General features: G+C 39.1%; 1 protein-coding gene and 1 long non-coding RNA gene across 12 annotated transcripts in view; one reads left to right on the top strand and one right to left on the bottom strand.

Annotated features, from left to right (window-relative positions):
- ndrg4 (NDRG family member 4) overlaps positions 1-18,508 on the top strand; it is a 183,748-nt gene that overhangs the window by 55,623 nt on the left and 109,617 nt on the right. For 10 of the 11 annotated variants that reach the window (XM_069901068.1, XM_069901065.1, XM_069901066.1 and 7 more), the window contains one exon: positions 12,042-12,086. The exons of the other annotated variant lie outside the window; for it this stretch is intronic. In XM_069901068.1, the coding sequence (XP_069757169.1) occupies positions 12,042-12,086 (45 nt within the window). The remainder of the gene's footprint in view (positions 1-12,041; positions 12,087-18,508) is intronic. 11 annotated transcript variants of the gene reach the window in all.
- Positions 1-18,508, bottom strand: part of LOC138744629 (uncharacterized) — a 106,682-nt gene that overhangs the window by 35,724 nt on the left and 52,450 nt on the right. The window lies entirely within an intron of this gene.

Below are 18,508 nucleotides of genomic sequence, written 5' to 3'. Positions count from 1 at the left end.
TGCAGTTAAGGGAAGGGCATTGAGGAATGCAGAGGAACAGAGGGATCTTGGAATTATGGTACAGAGTTCCTTGAAGGTGGATTCCCATGTAGAAGGCATTTGGTATGCTGGCCTTCATAAATCATAGCATAGAGTATAGGGGCTGGGAAGTGATGCTGCGACTGTTTAAGGCATTGGTGAGGCCAGGTTTGGAGTATTGTGTTCAGTTCTGGTCTCCAAATTATGGGATGAATATAGATAAGGTGGAGAGGGTGCAGAGAAAATTTACAAAAATGTTTCCTGGCTTACAGCATCTAGAGTACAGAGAAAGATTAAGGAGACTTGGACGTTATTTATTGGAATGTTTACGGTAGAGAGGGGATTTGATAGAGGTATTTAAAATTATGAAGGGAATAGACTAGACGTGAGTAGACTCTTTCCCCTGAGGGCAGGGGAGGTTGGAACAAGAGGGCATTAGTTAAGGGTAAGGGGGAAAAACTTTTTTTAAAAATTTTTTATTTTTCACACTATAAACCACATTGATCAAGATACATACATTTTCCTTTTCAAATATATACAGTGTCGTTTTCTCCCCCACCCCTTCCCATCCCACCCTCCCTACCTCCCCTCCCATTCATTTAAAGTTCAGAATCTAAGATGCATTAAACCCGTCAAACAATGTTGTCACTCAATAAAAACAAACAAGAATTTCCACTGAGTCAATTCTTTTCATTCCCTTCTCCGTCTGTCATTTTAGGTGGTAGATGTTTTCTCTATTGTGTTTCATGTATGGCTCCCATATTTGTTCAAATATTGTAATATTATTTCTTAAATTATATGTTATTTTTTCTAATGGAATACATTTATTCATTTCTATATACAATTGTTGTATTCTCAAGTTATCTAATAATTTCCAGGCTGACATAATACATTTTTTTGCTACAGCTAAGGCTATCCTAACAAATCTTTTTTGTGCACCATCCAAATCAAGTCCAAATTCTTTGTTTTTTATGTTACATAGGAGGAAGATCTCTGGGTTTTTTGGTATATTACTTTTTGTGATTTTATTTAATATCTGGTTTAGATCTTCCCAAAATATTTTCACTTTCTCACATGTCCAGATTGCATGAATTGTTGTTCCCATTTCCTTTTTACAGTGAAAACATCTGTCAGATACTGTTGGGTGCCATTTATTTAACTTTTGAGGTGTAATATATAGCCTGTGTATCCAGTTATATTGTATCATACGTAACCTCGTATTTATTGTATTTCTCATAGTTCCTGAGCATAACTTCTCCCATGTTTCATTCTTTATCTTTATGTTTAGATCTTGTTCCCATTTTTGTTTAGTTTTACTATTTGTTTCCTCGTTCTCCTTTTCTTGTAGTTTAATATACATGTTTGCTATAAATTTCTTGATTGTCATTGTGTCTGTAATCACATATTCAAAATTACTTCCCTCTGGTAACCTCAGACTGCTTCCCAATTTGTCCTTCAAGTAGGATTTCAGTTGGTAGTGTGCCAACACTGTATCGTGAGTTATATTATATTTATCCTTCATTTGTTCAAAGGATAATCATTTATTTCCTGAAAAGCAATTTTCTATTCTTTTGATCCCTTTTTTCTCAAGGAAAGGTTATCTATTGTAAAAGGGATTAGTTGATTTTGCGTCAGTATTAGTTTTGGTAGTTGGTAATTTGTTTTATTCCTTTCTACATGAATCTTCTTCCAAATATTGAGCAGATGATGTAATACTGGAGAATTCCTACATTGTACCAATTTTTCATCCCATTTATATAATATATGTTCAGGTATCTTCTCCCCTATTTTATCTAGTTCTAATCTAGTCCAATCTGGCTTTTTCCTTGTTTGATAAAAATCTGATAGGTATCTTAATTGTGCGGCTCTATAATAATTTTTAAAGTTTGGCAGTTGTAAGCCTCCTTGTTTATACCATTCTGTTAATTTATCTAGTGCTATCCTCGGTTTCCCCCCTTTCCATAAAAATTTCCTTATTATTTTCTTTAACTCCTTGATGAATTTCTCCGTCAAGTGTATTGGCAATGCCTGAAATAGGTATTGTATCCTTGGGAAAATGTTCATTTTAATACAGTTTATCCTTCCTATTAGTGTTAGTGGTAAGTCTTTCCAATGCTCTAAGTCGTCCTGTAATTTTTTCATTAGTGGATAATAATTGAGTTTACATAGATGGCCGAAGTTTTTATTTATTTGTATACCTAGGTATCGTATTGCTTGCATTTGCCATCTGAATGGTGATTCTTTCTTAAATCTTGAGAAATCCGCATTATTCATTGGCATTGCTTCACTTTTATTTGCGTTAATCTTATAACCCGACACTTCTCCATATTCCTTCAATTTCTTATATAATTCTTTTATTGATATTTCTGGTTCTGTTAAGTATACTATAACGTCATCTGCAAATAAACTGATTTTATATTCCTTGTCTTTTATTTTTATCCCTTTTATTTTATTTTCTGTTCTTATCAGTTCTGCTAGTGGTTCTATGGCTAACGCGAACAATAAGGGCGATAGTGGGCATCCCTGCCTTGTTGATCTGCTTAATTTAAATTGTTTTGATATATATCCATTTACTGTCACTTTCGCCAATGGCCCCTTATATAATGCTTTAATCCGATTAATATATTTCTCTGGTAAACTGAATTTTTGTAGTACTTTGAATAAATAATTCCATTCTACTCTGTCAAAGGCCTTCTCTGCGTCTTAAGCCACCGCTACTGTTGGAGTTTTATTTCCTTCTACTGCATGAATTAAGTTAATAAATTTACAAATATTGTCTGTTGTTCATCTTTTTTTATTAAATCCAGTTTGGTCTAGATTTACTATTTTTGGTACATAGTCGGCTAATCTGTTTGCTAATAGTTTAGCTATAATCCTATAATCTGTGTTAAGTAAAGATATTGGTCTATATGACGCTGGTGCGAGTGGATATTACCCTGTCTTTGGTATTACTGTAATTATTGCTGTTTTGCATGAATCTGGTAAGCTTTGTGTTTTATCAATCTGGTTGATTATTTCCAGGAGGGGAGGAATTAATAAATCTTTAAATGTTTTATAGAATTCTATTGGGAATCCATCCTCTCCTGGTGTTTTATTATTCGGTAGTTTTTTTATTATCTCTTGTATTTCTACTATTTCAAATGGTTCTGTTAATTTATTTTGTTCCTCTATTTGTAATTTCGGTAGTTCAATTTTAGTTAAAAATTCATCTATTTTGTCTTCTTTCCCTTCGTTTTCAGTTTGGTATAATTGTTCGTAGAATTCTCTGAAGTTTTCATTAATCTCCGTTGGATTATATGTGATTTGTTTGTCTTTTTTCCTTGATGCCAATACCATTCTCTTAGTTTGTTCTGTCTTAAGCTGCCGTGCTAGAATTTTGTGCGTTTTTTCTCCTAGTTCATAATATTTCTGTTTTGTCTTCATTACGTTCTTCTCCACCTTATATGTTTGTAATGTTTCATATTTTATTTTTTTATCTGCCAATTCTTTTTTTTAGTTGTGTCTTCCTTCATTGCTAATTATTTTTCTATATTTGCTATTTCCCTTTCCAACTGCTCTGTTTCCTGATTGTAGTCCTTCTTCATCTTGGTTACATAACTTTTTATTTGCCCTCTGATGAACGCTTTCATTGCGTTGCATAGTATAAATTTATCTTTCACTGATTCCGTATTTATTTCAAAGTACATTTTAATTTGTCTTTCAATGAATTCTCTAAAATCCTGCTTTTTAAGTAGCATGGAGTTTAATCTCCATCTATATATGTTCTTGGAGGGATGTCCTCTAACTCTATTGTCAATATCAGGGTGAGTGGTCCGATAATATTCTAGCTTTATATTCTGTTTTTCTAACTCTGTCTTGCATGCGAGCTGATAACAGGAATAGGTCTATTCTTGAGTATGTTTTATGTCTACCCGAATAATATGAATATTCCTTTTCCTTTGGGTGTTGTTTCCTCCATATATCCAAAAATTGCATTTCTTGCATCGATTTAATTATAAATTTGGTTACTTTGTTCTTTCTGTTAATTTTTTTCATATTTGAATCCAAATTAAGGTTGAAATCCCCTCCTATTAATATGTTCCCTTGCGTGTCTGCTATCTTTAAAAAAAATATCTTGCATATATCTTTGATCTTCTTCGTTAGGTGAATATACATTGAGTAGATTCCAAAACTCTGAATATATCTGACATTTTATCATTACATATCTCCCTGCTGGATCTATTATTTCCTCTTCTATTTTAATTGGTACATTTTTACTGATTAATATAGCTACTCCTCTTGCTTTTGAATTATATGACGTTGCTGTTACATGTCCTATCCAATCTCTCTTTAATTTCTTGTGCTCCATTTCAGTTAAGTGTGTTTCTTGCACGAATGCTATATCAATTTTTTCTTTTTTCAGTAAATTTAGCAGTTTCTTCCTTTTGATTTGGTTATGTATTCCATTAATATTTAAAGTCATATAGTTCAACATAGCCATTTCATACTTTGTTTATCTTTCCTTTCCGTTTCCTCATCATCACCTTTCCTTCTTATCCATTTCTGCTTTCTTGTTTTGAACACTTTATAAGACAACATTTCTAAAACATCAAACATTTCCCTTATTCTCCTATCTAAAATTTCTTTAACCCCACTATCCCCTCCCCTTCTTGAGTTGCCCTTTATCCCTTGTCGGGCAACCACATCTCCCCTCTCCATTTGGATTTGCGAATTCACTCGCAAGTGTCAACTGATTTTGCAGTGACTGTAACTCCTCCCCACCCAGCCCCCCCCAGAAAAGATTCCAATTTTCATATACAACAAAGGTCACTCTCTTAATTCCCTCATTACTTCCTCTCTTCCCTTTCTTTCCCTTATTAATTCTTATCTATACTCTATATATTTTCCTTTAAATACGCATACACTCATGTACACACATACACATATAGTTCGTACTCATTTTTGCTCTCGTTACATGTCTTCATCTCTCTGTCTGTCTTGTAGTTGTTCTTCAAATTTTCGTGCCTCCTCGGATCCGAGAATAGTCTGTTTTGCTGCCCTGGAATAACTATTTTAATTACCGCTGGGTACTTGAGCATAAATTTATATCAATTTTTCCATAGGATCGCTTTTGCTGTATTAAACTCATTTCTCTTCTTCAGGAGTTCAAAACTTATGTCTGGATAGAAAAAAATTTTTTAGACCTTTGTATTCCAGTGGCTTTTTGTCTTCTCTTATTTTCTTCATTGCTTTCTCCAATATATTTTCTCTCGTTGTATATCTTAGGAATTTTACTAAAATGGATCTTGGTTTTTGTTGTGGCTGTGGTTTAGGGGCTAATGTTCTATGTGCCCTTTCTATTTCCATTTCTTCCTGTAATTCTGGTCTTCCTAGGACCCTGGGGATCCAATCTTTTATAAATTCTCTCATATTCTTGCCTTCTTCATCTTCCTTAAGGCCCACTATCTTTATATTATTTCTTCTATTATAATTTTCCATTATATCTATCTTCTGAGCTAACAGCTCTTGTGTCTCTTTAACTTTTTTATTAGATTCTTCTAATTTTTCTTTTAAGTCCTCTACTTCCATTTTTACGGCTGTTTCTCGTTCTTTCACCTTGTGCACTCTTTTTCTATATCTGACATGACCATCTCTAATCTATTCATTTTTTCTTCTGAACTTTTAATTCTTCTCTTTATTTCACTAAATTCTTGTGATTGCCATTCTTTTACTGATTCCATATATTCTTCAAAAAAATATACATCCATTGTCTTGCCTTTCCCTTCTTCTTCCATTTCTCTGTGTTCTTCTTCTTCCTCTGGGTTGGTCATCTGTTGTTTCCTTGATTTCTTTTTACTCTCTTCTTTCTTGTTCTCGTTGTTTTCTATGTTCTCTTCTTGCTGCTGTGCTGTGGCTGTCATTCTCAGCTGTGGAGATCAAGTCCTCAGCTGGTCCCCCCTCCCATCAGTGTTTTTTTTGTCTTGCGCGGTCGTGCACTTTTGCTTGGCTCCGCGAGCCATTTTTGTAGTCCCGAGCTCGGGACTTCGACTGACCTGAGGGAGCGGTCTTCTCTCTCCACAGCGGGCCTCCTCGGACAGGTAAGGCCTTCACCTTCTTTTCCGATGTCTTTTCTTCTTCTCTTTTTCCCGTTGCTTTCGACTTTTCTTTCTTCGCTGCCATTTTCTTCCCACCTTTGCTTTCACTTTATTTTAATTTTTGTGTTGGTGCCTTTGTGTTTTCTGTGTTTTTTAAAAACTTTTCCGGAGAGGGCTGGAGTTCCCCGACCAGCCGCTACTCCATCACGTGACTCCTCCAGGGGGCAAAACTTTAAGAGAAATGCTAGATGATGCTTCTTCACTCAGAGAATGGTGGCAGAATGGAACATCTTCCAGAGGAGATAGTTGCAGCTGGGTGTTTTCTGTCATTTAAGAGAAGGTTGGATGTGTACATGGATATGAGGGGGTTGGAGGGTTATGGGTGGAGAGTGGTGGTGGGGGAGCTAGTGGAGTTGTTCAAGTGAACCAGCGTGGACTCAAAGGGCTGATATGGCCTGATTCGGTGCTGTAAACTGTTATGTGGTTATGTTAATTGTCATTCTTGGAATATGGCTAGAAACCAGAGAGCCAGTATTAATGTGAATGTGTTGCTGCACCTCAGCAATGTAATTTTTTCGTTTCAATATTTTTTATTAAATTTTTCAATAATAATACCAAAAGTAGAAGCCATATTTATTCAAATATAAAGAGGTAATATGAAAAAGGAAATATACAAAAGAAAGACGTAAGAAAAGCTGTTAGATATTAACTAGATATAACAATCCAACAAAAAAAGGAAATAATCAAGTCATCATTTAATCAGTTATAACATGGCTAATTGAAAAAGATTTTAAAAAATTGATACTATTACTACCCCCTTCCCTTCTGAAGTTATTTGGTAAATACGTACAATTAAAAAAAAACACACAAATTCATGATCTTATAGATTATGAAAAAAATTAATAAGAGGATCCAATAAACTTTAAAAGTTTAGAGGAACATTTGATTTTTTCCGGTTAGACATGCCATCATGTCATATACCATTGAGTTTGAGTAGGAGGGACAGCATCTTTCCATCTCACCAATATTGATCATCTAGCAATAAGGGAAGCAAAATAAACCACATGGAATTGATACACAGTAATTTCCTCCTTTTTATGTGCCCATCATTTGCTTCTACATTTTAAGTAGTACATCGAGCCTACTTTTCTAAAGTTCAATTGGCTAAATTTTAACCCAATATTTCTTCGACGTAAGACTGAAGAGGATTCTTTATTACATATGTTTTGGTTTTGTTCCTTTCTTTCCAAATTTTGGGAAGATATCTTTCAAACCTTATCTTTAGTTCTTAATGCAAATCGTATACCTAATCCTTTAATTGCTCTTTTTGTATCAATGAAGGTAATTGATTTGAAATTAAACTACGTCTCAATCCCATGTTGCAATAATTTTTAAGAGCTACATTGCCAGCTTTGAGGAGAATAGTTTGGGCCTTGGATAAGTAGTGAGTGTGGTAATGAGATGGGTTGCATTGAATTGGACTGACTAGATGAAGAGATGCTTTCTGTTTTTGAAGAATCTTGTCTGCATCAGGAACTCCCAGGTTAAGTGCAGGGTATCCCATATAGGGCAATAATGTAGTCTAACATGCTATTCCAAATTTCAAGGATCAATCAATTGAATCAATATTTTCTTCTTTATTTCTTGAGCTGGCAACCCTGAGTGGGGAACTGAGAGAACATTTGTTTTATGGATTTTTTTTAGGAATTGCATTGTCCCATATTATGTTTAATAGGCCAACAAGTCTAAAACAGTCACATTTAAAGTGTGGATTTGTCTAATCAGATATCCCATTTTCTAAGGCAATGCCTGAATAAGGTACCATTGTCCAGACAAGCAATGTTCTCCTTAAAACTAACCATTTTGTGATACCCATCCCTAATAGTGCAGCAGGATTAATGGTGGGTTGGTGTTAGTGGGTATGATAACCATATAACCATATAATGGCACAAAGTATTTCAAAACCTTGTGCAGGAATCTGGAGATTTTGGGCATTGTTCTATCACTTTTTCCCACCAGAAGTATAAATCTCCACATCCAATGTGTGACAAGACATTCACCAAGCTAGAACCTGCAACCTCATAATGGCTCTTTGTGAAGTAAAATCAGGACAAACTCTCATCTGGTATGAAATCATCAACTAGAATTGAAATATTTTCCTAAAGTGGTAGCTGAGAATGATTCAATTTTAATAGTTGGCTCTGTTCTTACAGTCAGTCACAAACTCTTCCAGCTCCTCTGCCTGGAATGTATCAAATCCTTGACTTCTTGGCATATCCCAAGGGATCTTCTTAAAATAGGGAAAAAATCTCAAATGTTTAACATGAATCAAGGAAGTTTGTGGATGACACCAAAATTGTTGGTATATTGGGCAGTGAAGGAATTATCAAAGATTATAAAGTGTAGATGAACTGGGAAAATGGTTCAAAAAGAATGTCAGATGGAATTTTAACTTCAACAAGTGTGAGGTGTTGCACTTTGGAAGGTTATGCCAGGGCAGGACTTTCTTGGTGAATCAGATTTCAGATTTATTGTCAGGGTACATACATGACATTACATAGAACCCTGAGATTCTTTATATGTGGGCAAGATTGAATTACCACTTATTGGTAGTGCGAGGAAAAAAAACTGTATCCAGCGTACACATGTAAAGAAATAAAGAAATGTAAACAAACTGACTGCAATACAGAGAGGAAAAAAATCATTCAAGTGTAAAAGTAAGAGTCCTTAAATAAGTTCCTGAGTTTTTTGTTGAGGAGTCTGATGATGGAGGGGTAGCAGCTGTTCCTGAATCTGATGGTGCAAGTCTTGTGGCACCTTTACCTCTTTTCTGATGGTAGGAGCAAAAACAGAGAATGTGCTGGGTGGTGCAGATCTTCGACGATTGCTGCTGCTCTCTCACGGCAGCGTTCCCCATAGATGTTCTCATTAGTGGGGAAGGTTTTGCCTGAAGATGTCCTGGGCTGTGTCCACTACCTTTTGGAGGGCTTTACACTCAGAAGAATTGGTGTCCCCATACCAGACCATGATGCAGCCAGTCAGCACATTTTCTACCATGCATCTGTAGAAATTTGCCAGGGTTTCTGATGTCATGCCAAACTTCTGCCATCTCTTGAAGAAGTAGAGGCGCTGAAGTGCTTTCTTCATGATGCCATTGGTGTGGTAGGTCCAGGAAAGATCCTCTGAGATAGTGACTCCCAAGAACTTCAAATTTGCACACCTTCTCCACCTCTGATTCTCCAATGATTACTGGATCATACACTTCTGGTTTTCCCTTCCTTGCCACCCACCATGGGAAAGATGTCATTAAGCTGGAAAGGGTACAGGAAATATTCTCAAAAATGTTTCCAGGACGGTAGCCTTGAATAGAAGAGGCTGGATAGGCTGGGACTTTTATAAGGTGGATAAGGAGCTTACAAATTTGTGTGGAGCCTAGGAAAGGGAATTTAAAACTAGGGGGCAGAGTCTTGAGGTGAGAGGGAGAAAGGTTTAAAAGGGACCTGAGCAGCACCTTTTTCACATAGGTATGAGGAAAGAGCTGCCAGAGCAAGTTGTATAGGTGGGTATAATTGTACTGTTTAAAAGCCATTTTGACAAGAATATGGATAGGAAAGTTTAGCAGTGTATGGGCCAAATGGAACTAGTTCACTCAGCATGGATAAGTTGGGCTGTTTCATTTGCTGAAGAACTGCATTTTTAGCTTTAAATATTGTAAATTCAGATATTGCTTTTTAAAAAAAAATGTTATTTAAAAATTTTCCATCCATGTAATTATATACTTTTACAAAAGCAAAATTTGATTAAATTTAAAATTACAATGATTACATGATGGTTTAATACCCCCCCCCCCTTTCCTCTCCCCTCCCTCCCTCTTACATCTCACCACTAAAAACAAAATAATAGTTATATGAAAAAAAAGGAAAAAAAAGAAAGAAAAAGATAATAATATTCTGGATTGTGGAAAGGATCAGCTCACACATTGGGATCTTAGAGCATTTTATATAGCTGTTTTAGAGAAGAAGGTTATTACTGGCCAAAAGAGGCCAGAAATATGTTTTTACATATTTATCCCTAAACTTTGCATATGCAGGCTCCAAATTTGTAAGAAAATAGAATATTTATTTCTTAAATTGTGCGTAATTTTCTCCAAAGGTGAACAACTTTGAATTTCTGTGTTCCATCTTTCCATACCTAAATGTGCTTCTGATTTTCAAGTCACTGCAATTCACTTCCTTGTCACCGCTAATGCTATTTTAATAAATTTCACTTGATAAAATTATAATTTTAATTTTGGTCTTGTTCCTTCTTTGTTCCCTTAAAAAAAAAAGCTGGATGTTGATGATCTGTTCTAAAAACTTTTCTAAATCAACCCAGAAGGTTCTAAAAGTACATGACCAACTAGAATGTAAAAAAAAAAGTTCCTATTCCTTCATCACATATAAAACATTTATCTGATAATTCCAATTTCATTTTATTCAATTTTTGCACCTGTTTGGAATGGTTGCTACATTAAATGTGTTTCTAGAAACAAGTGGAAAACAAATCAGCAGTGGTTTAATGTTCTTTGCGCTGACTGACTGCTTTTGGTTTAAAAGGCTCAGATTCTTTTTAAAGCATTCAATTAGAATACAGTTCTCCATTTGATGGTTGGAGGTATGGCTAAGATCAGTCACTGGTTTCAGATGATCAGTGGCAAGAAAATGTAGAAACTTAAAGCTGAAAATTTTAAATTGTTTTTCAAATGACACATGAAATTATACCTGACATTTATATTTGTCATACAATTTTGACAAAGATCTGCCCATCTTTTCTTGTCAATTTTAATGTTTAAATCTGCCTCCCATTTCTGTCTAGATTTATGAACTCCCTTTTTAATAGTACCTGCTTGTAATAAAAGATACATTGCAGAAATAAATTTTTTAGTATAACCTCCTAATAAGAACTTCTGACTCGCTACAAGCCAGATATTGTTGAATTATAATTAAATCAAATGCTGAGAAATGGAACAATTTTAACCTTCTAACATTAGCAATTAATTTTACATTGGTAGCATTTTGAACATAAAATGTGAGCATGACATTTGATTCGATGCACAAACGTGCTGGAGAATCTCAGCAGGTTACACGGCATCCATAGGAAGTAGATGGTAACCAACATTTTGGCCCTGGGCCCTTCACCATGTACAAGAAAAATTAAGCAGGCAGCTGAATAAAAAAGCAGAATGGGGTGAGAGGAGGAGAAGAGGGTGGAAGGGGAAAGGCGAGGAGGGTAGAATATCATAGTTGGAAGGTAGAATAGAAAAAAGATGATAGGAGAGAAAAAAGGTGATGTGGAGAGGGTAGATCTTTGATAGAAGACAGAGAAGTTGGGGGAGCTGGAGGAAAGGAGACAGAGGGAAAGGGAAAGAAACAGGGGAGGTGTGTCGATGTTAATGCTGATGCCATCTATTTCCTGCACATCTTCCCTGGCCCTGAGATGCAACAAGAACAAGATTGCCCTTGTCCCCACCAGCCTCCACATCCAACATATTATCCTCTACAATTTCCGTTGCTCACCATAGGATCCCGCTACCAGTCATCTTCCCCTCACAGCTTTCTGTAGGGATCGCTCCCTCCAGGATTCCTTCATCCACTCATCCTTGACCACAAATTGCTCCCTCAGTACCTACTCCTGTGACCACAATAAATGCTACACCTGTGCCTACACTTCCTTGCTCACCACACTTGTGAATCTGTAGGGGTCCAGTGCCTTTGATGTTCACAGTGCAGTTTTCTTTACATTGGAGGAACCAAACATAGATTGGTTGATCAACTGCAGGAGATCTCCATTGAATAAAAGGAAAGCATCTTGATTTTATTACAGTTCTGTTCTGGCTGTGATTTAAAAAAAAACTTTTTTCCTTTGTAAAAATCATAATATCACAGTGATTTTTTTCCCCTCTCCTTACAGGATAATTGTGATGTCTTTCTGCCTCCCATGGACTCAAACTGGCAGGTACAGTACCCTTTTTTAATATTGTATTCCATCCAGGTGTTTTCTGTGCTACTAGATTTAATGTTCCTAGAAGTTGCAGAAAGAGCAAAAGCAATCATGAAAAGAAACTTGCAGTGGTCTTCAGTGAGCATGAACACTATTATTTACTAATACTGTATATTGGAAAAAAAGGTGAGGAACCAAGTGCATCCAAATCAAAACAGTAATACTGTAAATGACAAAAAGGAAATAACTAACACATTGAATGATTATTTACAATGAAAGTTATATGTAGAACAAGATCCAAATCCTCATTAGTATTGGAAACTAATATATCAGGGACTGGAGTTAAACAGGAAATCAGCAGACGTTCTGATTGTAGTCCAAATCACAAAATTGCTGGAGAAATGTAGCAGGTCACACAGCACCTATTAGAAGCAATGGGTAGCCGACAATTCAGGCCTGAGGCCTTCATCGTTATGAGCAAAAAGCAGGCAAGCACCTGAATAAAAAGGTGGTGGGAGGAAGGAAGATGGGATAGGGGGAGGACCACAGGCAAGAGGTCAGAGGTGGATATGGGTGGGAGGTCAGTAGAGAAAAAACCTGAGGTGATGGGGGAGGGATAGCTCTTTGAAGGGAGAGGGAAAGGAATGGGGATCTGGAGGGATACAGAAAGAAAAATGGGGGTTCTAATGGAAACTTGATATAGATGTTAAATACATTTCAAGTCAAGACACCTTTATTTATCGTTCATACCATGATTGCACGGTAGAGATAAGATAGTGTTTCTCCAGGACCACAAAGCATGTTTACATAAATATAAATTAGAATAGAAGTTGAACACATTTAAAATATTAAGACTTATACATTAATATTCCACAGTACCCTATCCCCAAATGTTCTGGGAGTTCAGGAGTCTGATGGCATGGAGGAAAAAGCTCTTGCCCAATCTGGAAGTAAGCACCTGAGAGCTATCAGATGGTAGAAGGGAGAACAGTTTAGTTGAGGGTCATATGGAGTCTTTCACAATGTTTATTGCCTTTTGCCTGCATTGAGTGTTGTAAATGTCCTTCATGGTAGGAAGAGAGCCCCCAGTGATCTTTTCCGCTGATTTCACTATCCCCATACTGGGTCTTACAGTCCGAGATGGTACAGCTTCCAAACCAGGCGGTGATACAGTTACACAGGATGGTCTTGATACATCCTCTGTAGAATGTAGTGAGGATGGAGGGTGGGAGATGAACTTTCTTCAGCCTTCGCAGGAAGTTGAGACGCTGCTGGGCTTTCTTGGCTATGGAGCTTGTGTTAAGGGACAATGTGAGGTTCTCCGCCAAGTGCACTCCAAGGAACATGATACTCTTGACAGTTCTCAACAGTAGATCCATCAATGGAGCACAGTCCCCCAGGGCCCTCTTGAAGTCGCTCTTAATTTTTTAACGTTCAGATACAGGTTGTTGGCTGTTGGCGACAGCACTTCATCTCCATATGCTGACTCATCATTCTTACTGATCAGGTCCACACGGTTGTGTCATCAGCGAATCTGTTAGAGAGTACTCAGAGGGAATATTTGATGTTGTTCTTCCATTTTGTGGGTAACCTCGGTTTGGCAGTGCACGAGGCCATGGACATGTCATTGTGGGAATGGGGTGTTAAAATAGTTGGTCACGGGAGGTCCCCGTCATTGCAGCAGACAGAGTGAAGGTGCTCAGCAAAACGATGTCCAAGTCTGCGTCTTGTCTCCTCAATGAAGAGGAGGCCACAGCACAAGCAACATATGGAGTAAATAACCCCTGCAAATTCACTTGAAAGCACTATTTGGGGTCTTGAATGGTGGTGAGGGAAGAGGCATCAAAGTTCATATTTATTGTCCGAGTACATACATGACATCTCACACAACCCTAAGATATTTCCTGTGGCCAGTCAGAATTTATTCTTATTGGTAACTGTATACGATATTCTAGAATAAAGCATAGGTATACAAAAGAGAGAAATGTGACAGAAAAGATAATCAGTCATAAATAATGAGCAAAGTAAGAGTATTTAAATGAGTTTCTGATTGATTCTATTGTTTAGGAGTCTGATAGTTGAGGGATAGCAGCTGTTCCTGAACCTGGGGGTGCGAGTCCTATGGCACCCTATACCTCTTTCCTGATGGCAGCAGTGAGAACAGAGCATGTCCTGGATGGTATGGATCCTTGATGAATGCTGCTGTACACTAACAGTAGCGTTCCATGTTGATGCTTTTGATGGTGGGGAGAGTTTTGCCTGTGATGTACTGGACTGAGACCACTACCCCTTTGCAGGGTGTGGCGCAGCTGTTTGGCATACTTTCCACTATACTTTTGTAGAAGTTTGCCGAGGTTTCTGATAATAATGGGTTCAGGAAAGGTCATCCACTATTGTGACTCCCACAAATTTAAATTTGCTCACCCTCTCCACCACTGATTTCCCAATGATCAATGGATCGTACACCTCTGGCTGTCCTTTCCTAAAGTCTACAATTAGCTCCTTTGTCTTGGTGACATTGAGTGTGAGGTTGTTGTTAGTATACCATTTCACCAAGTTTTTGATTTGCCTCCTGTATGCCGATTCATCACCTCTCTTTAAACAGCACACTATGGTGATATTGTCAGTAAATTTATAAATGGTTCTGTTGTACTGACCCACACAATCATAGGCAAAAACCAAGCAGAGCAGGGGGCTGAGTATGTAGTCCTGTGGTGCTCTGGTTGTGATGGAGATTGTGGAGATGTTCTTGCCAATCCGCGTTGATTGAGGTCTGGAGGTGAGGAAATTCAGGATTGAATTGTACAGTGGACCCCAGGCCTTGTAGTTCGATGATTAATTTTGAGAGCATGTTGGTTTTGAAGGCCAAAATGTAGTCACTAAAGAGAATCCTGATGTACACATCTTTTCTGTCCAGGTGTTCCCAGGGTTTTGTGTAGAGCCAGTGAAATGGCTGTTGTTGCAGTAGGCAAATTGGAATGATCCAAGTCGCTGCTCAGACAGGAGCTGATAGGTTTCAGCACTAGCCTTTCGAAACATTTAATCACTGTGGATGTGAGTTGCACTGGCTTGTGGTCATTTGGGCACATTAGCACACTTTTCCTGGACACTGGTACAATTAAGGGAATCAGGTGGGTACCACACCCTGTTTGAATCAGGTGGGTACCATACCCTGTTGGAGTAAGATGCTAAAGATATCCATGAATACATTGGCCAATTGGTCAGCACAGGTTTTCAATACTCAGCTAGATATTACATCTGAACCAGATACTTTACATGGATTCACTCTCCTGAAGGCAGCCCATGTGTTATCTGGCAGTGGAGGTACATCAGGGAACATGGGGGTGCACAGTAGTTTTTCCTTGTTCTGGTGGTCAAATTGAGGTGAGCAGTGGTTCTTCCTTGTTCTCCATTCAAAATGGGGGTGGAACACATTGAGCTTATCTTGGAGTGAAGCTTTGCTGTCTTCTATTGCACCGGATTTGGTTTTGTAGCAGGTTTTGTTCATTTAGGCCCTGCCACAGCTGTCAGGTATCCTTCATTGTTTCCATTCTTGTCCAGAATCTCCACTTTGCCCAGGAGATGTGTTTCCATGGGTCATAGATGTGCCTGTTATCCAACTGCACGAAAACCAACAAGGTCGGGTCAGATACAGCAATGAGCCCTCTGAACCATTCTCCATTAACAATGGCGTGAAGCAAGGCTGCGTTCTCGCACCAACCCGCGTTTCAATCTTCTTCAACATGATGCTGAAACAAGCCATGAAAGACCTCAAAAATGAAGACGCTGTTTACATCCAGTACTGCACAGATGGCAGTCTCTTCATTCTGAGGCGCCTGCAAGCTCACACCAAGACACAAGAGAAACTTGTCCGTGAACTACTCTTTGCAGACGATGCCGCTTTAGTTGCCCATTCAGAGCCAGCTCTTCAGCGCTTCACGTCCTGTTTTGCGGAAACTGCCAAAATGTTTGGCCTGGAAGTTAGCCTGAAGAAAACTGAGGTCCTCCATCAGCCAGCTCCCCACCATGACTACCAGCCCCCCCACATCTCCATCGGGCACACAAAACTCAAAACGGTCAACCAGTTTACCTCTCTCGGCTGCACCATTTCATCAGATGCAAGGATCAACAACGAGATAGACAACAGACTCGCCAAGGCAAATAGCGCCTTTGGAAGACTACACAAAAGAGTCTGGAAAAACAACCAACTGAAAAACTTCACAAAGATTAGCGTATACAGAGCCGTTGTCATACTCACACTCCTGTTCGGCTCCGACTCATGGGTCCTCTACCGGCATCACCTACGGCTCCTAGAACACTTCCACCAGCATTGTCTCCGCTCCATCCTCAACATTCATTGGAGCGACTTCATCACCAACATCGAAGTACTCGAGATGGCAGAGGCCGACAGCATTGAATCCATGCTGCTGAAGATCCAACTGCGCTGGGTAGGTCACGTCTCCAGAATGGAGGACCATCACCTTCCCAAGAACGTGTTATATGGCGAGCTCTCCACTGGCCACTGAGACAGAGGTGTACCAAAGAAGAGGTACAAGGACTGCCTAAAGAAATCTCTTCGTGCCTGCCACATTGACCACCGCCAGTGGGCTGATATCGCCTCAAACCGTGCATCTTGGCGCCTCACAGTTCGGCAGGCAGCAACCTCCTTTGAAGAAGACCGCAGAGCCCACCTCACTGACAAAAGACAAAGGAGGAAAAACCCAACCCCAACCAACCAATTTTCCCTTGCAACCGCTGCAACCGTGTCTGCCTGTCCCGCATCAGACTTGTCAGCCACAAACGAGCCTGCAGCTGACGTGGACATTACCCCTCCATAAATCTTTGTCCGCGAAGCCAAGCCAAAGAAAGAAGAAAGATGTGCCTGTGTAGTGTTCTGGATCTCTGGACTTAAATGCCTGTGATCTGGTTCTTGACAGGTTCCAGATTTCATTGTTCATCCTGGACTTCTGGTTGGGGAAAACCCTGAACCATTTGGTGGGGTCACATTCATCCACTGCTGTTTTGATAAAGTCTGTAATGGCCCTGGTGTAATAATTCAGGTCCTCAGCTGAGTTCTTCAACACCACCCAATGCATTGACTCGAGGCAATCCTGTAACCAGCCTCCTGTGACCACTTCTGGCTGTCTTGATCTCTGGACCCTTTCTTTTTAGGCTCTGAATGTACGCTGATAGAAGGAGCACCATCAGGTGAACTGACTTTCCAAAATGGAGTCTCAGAAAAGATCGATAGTCTTTCCTTATCTTTGTCAGTAATCAAGAGAGGTGGGACCTCTGGTACAGTAGGTTACGTGCTGGTGATAATTGGGCTGGGTTTTCTTAAGATAAGCCTAGTTAAATTCACTGACTATGATTTGTGGTGCATCTGGATGGTCAGTTTCTTGTTTTCAATCATATCATGCAGCTCTGTGAGTGCCTATTTGTAATCGGCTTCAGGAGGGACATGCGCTCTAGTGAGAATCACTGATGAGAAATTGGAGTAGATGACAGGGTCTGCAGTTAATCAATATTTGCTCTAAGGCAGGAGGTGGACAGAACCCCAGCGTCTGTGCTGTTTGGTAGAATCCAAGTTCTGATCCAGTTTGTGAATTGTGAAACCCTCTGATTGGATCACCGCATCCAGTGTGTTCTCTATTAGCCAGATCTCGGTGCAGCAAACAACTGAGTTTTGTTTCCTCTGTCTCTGCTAAAGGAGGCTTGCCCTGAGGTTGACAATTTTATTTTATAATAACTGAAAATTTACCAGTAGTAGGGGGAGGTCTTCTGCGCTTCAGATTCTGGTCCTCGCACCACATTTCCATCCTTGACCTGTGTGGTGGCCTAGCCCTTTAACACCTCTGCATTTCAGGTGGCCTGTTCCTGACTCAGCCATTGTTCAGGAGATCTGAAGATCATTAATGTGGCTCAGGGGAGTCACGTGATGGAGTAGTGGCCGGTCAGGGAATTCCAGCCCTCTCCGGAAAAGTTGAAAAAAAAATGCACAAAACACGAAGGTACAAGAGTAAAAATTAAAACAAACTAAAAGTAAAGGTGAGAAGAAAATGGCAGCGAAGAGAGAAAAGTCGAAAGCAACGGGAAGAAGAGAAGATGAAAACGTCGGAAGAAGGTGAAGGCCTTTCCTGTCCGAGGAGGCCCGCCGCGGAGAGAGAAGCCCGCTGCCTAAGGTCGGTGGAAGTCCCGAGTTCGGGACTACAAAAATGGCTCGCGGAGCCGAGTAAAAGTGCGCAATGCGCATGAAAAAAAACACTGACGGGAGGGGGGAACAGCTGAGGAGTCGATCTCCACAACTGAGAGTGACAGCTGCAACACAGCAACAGGAAGAGAACATAGTAAATAACGAGAACAAGAAAGAAGAGAGAAAAAAGAAAACAAGGAAACAACAGATGGCCAACCCAGAGGAAAAAGAAGAAGAAGAAGAA

The sequence above is a fragment of the Narcine bancroftii genome, chromosome 10 (assembly GCF_036971445.1).
Source record: "Narcine bancroftii isolate sNarBan1 chromosome 10, sNarBan1.hap1, whole genome shotgun sequence".
Taxonomy (NCBI): domain Eukaryota; kingdom Metazoa; phylum Chordata; class Chondrichthyes; order Torpediniformes; family Narcinidae; genus Narcine; species Narcine bancroftii.
This window is presented reverse-complemented; position numbering and strand designations above follow the sequence as displayed.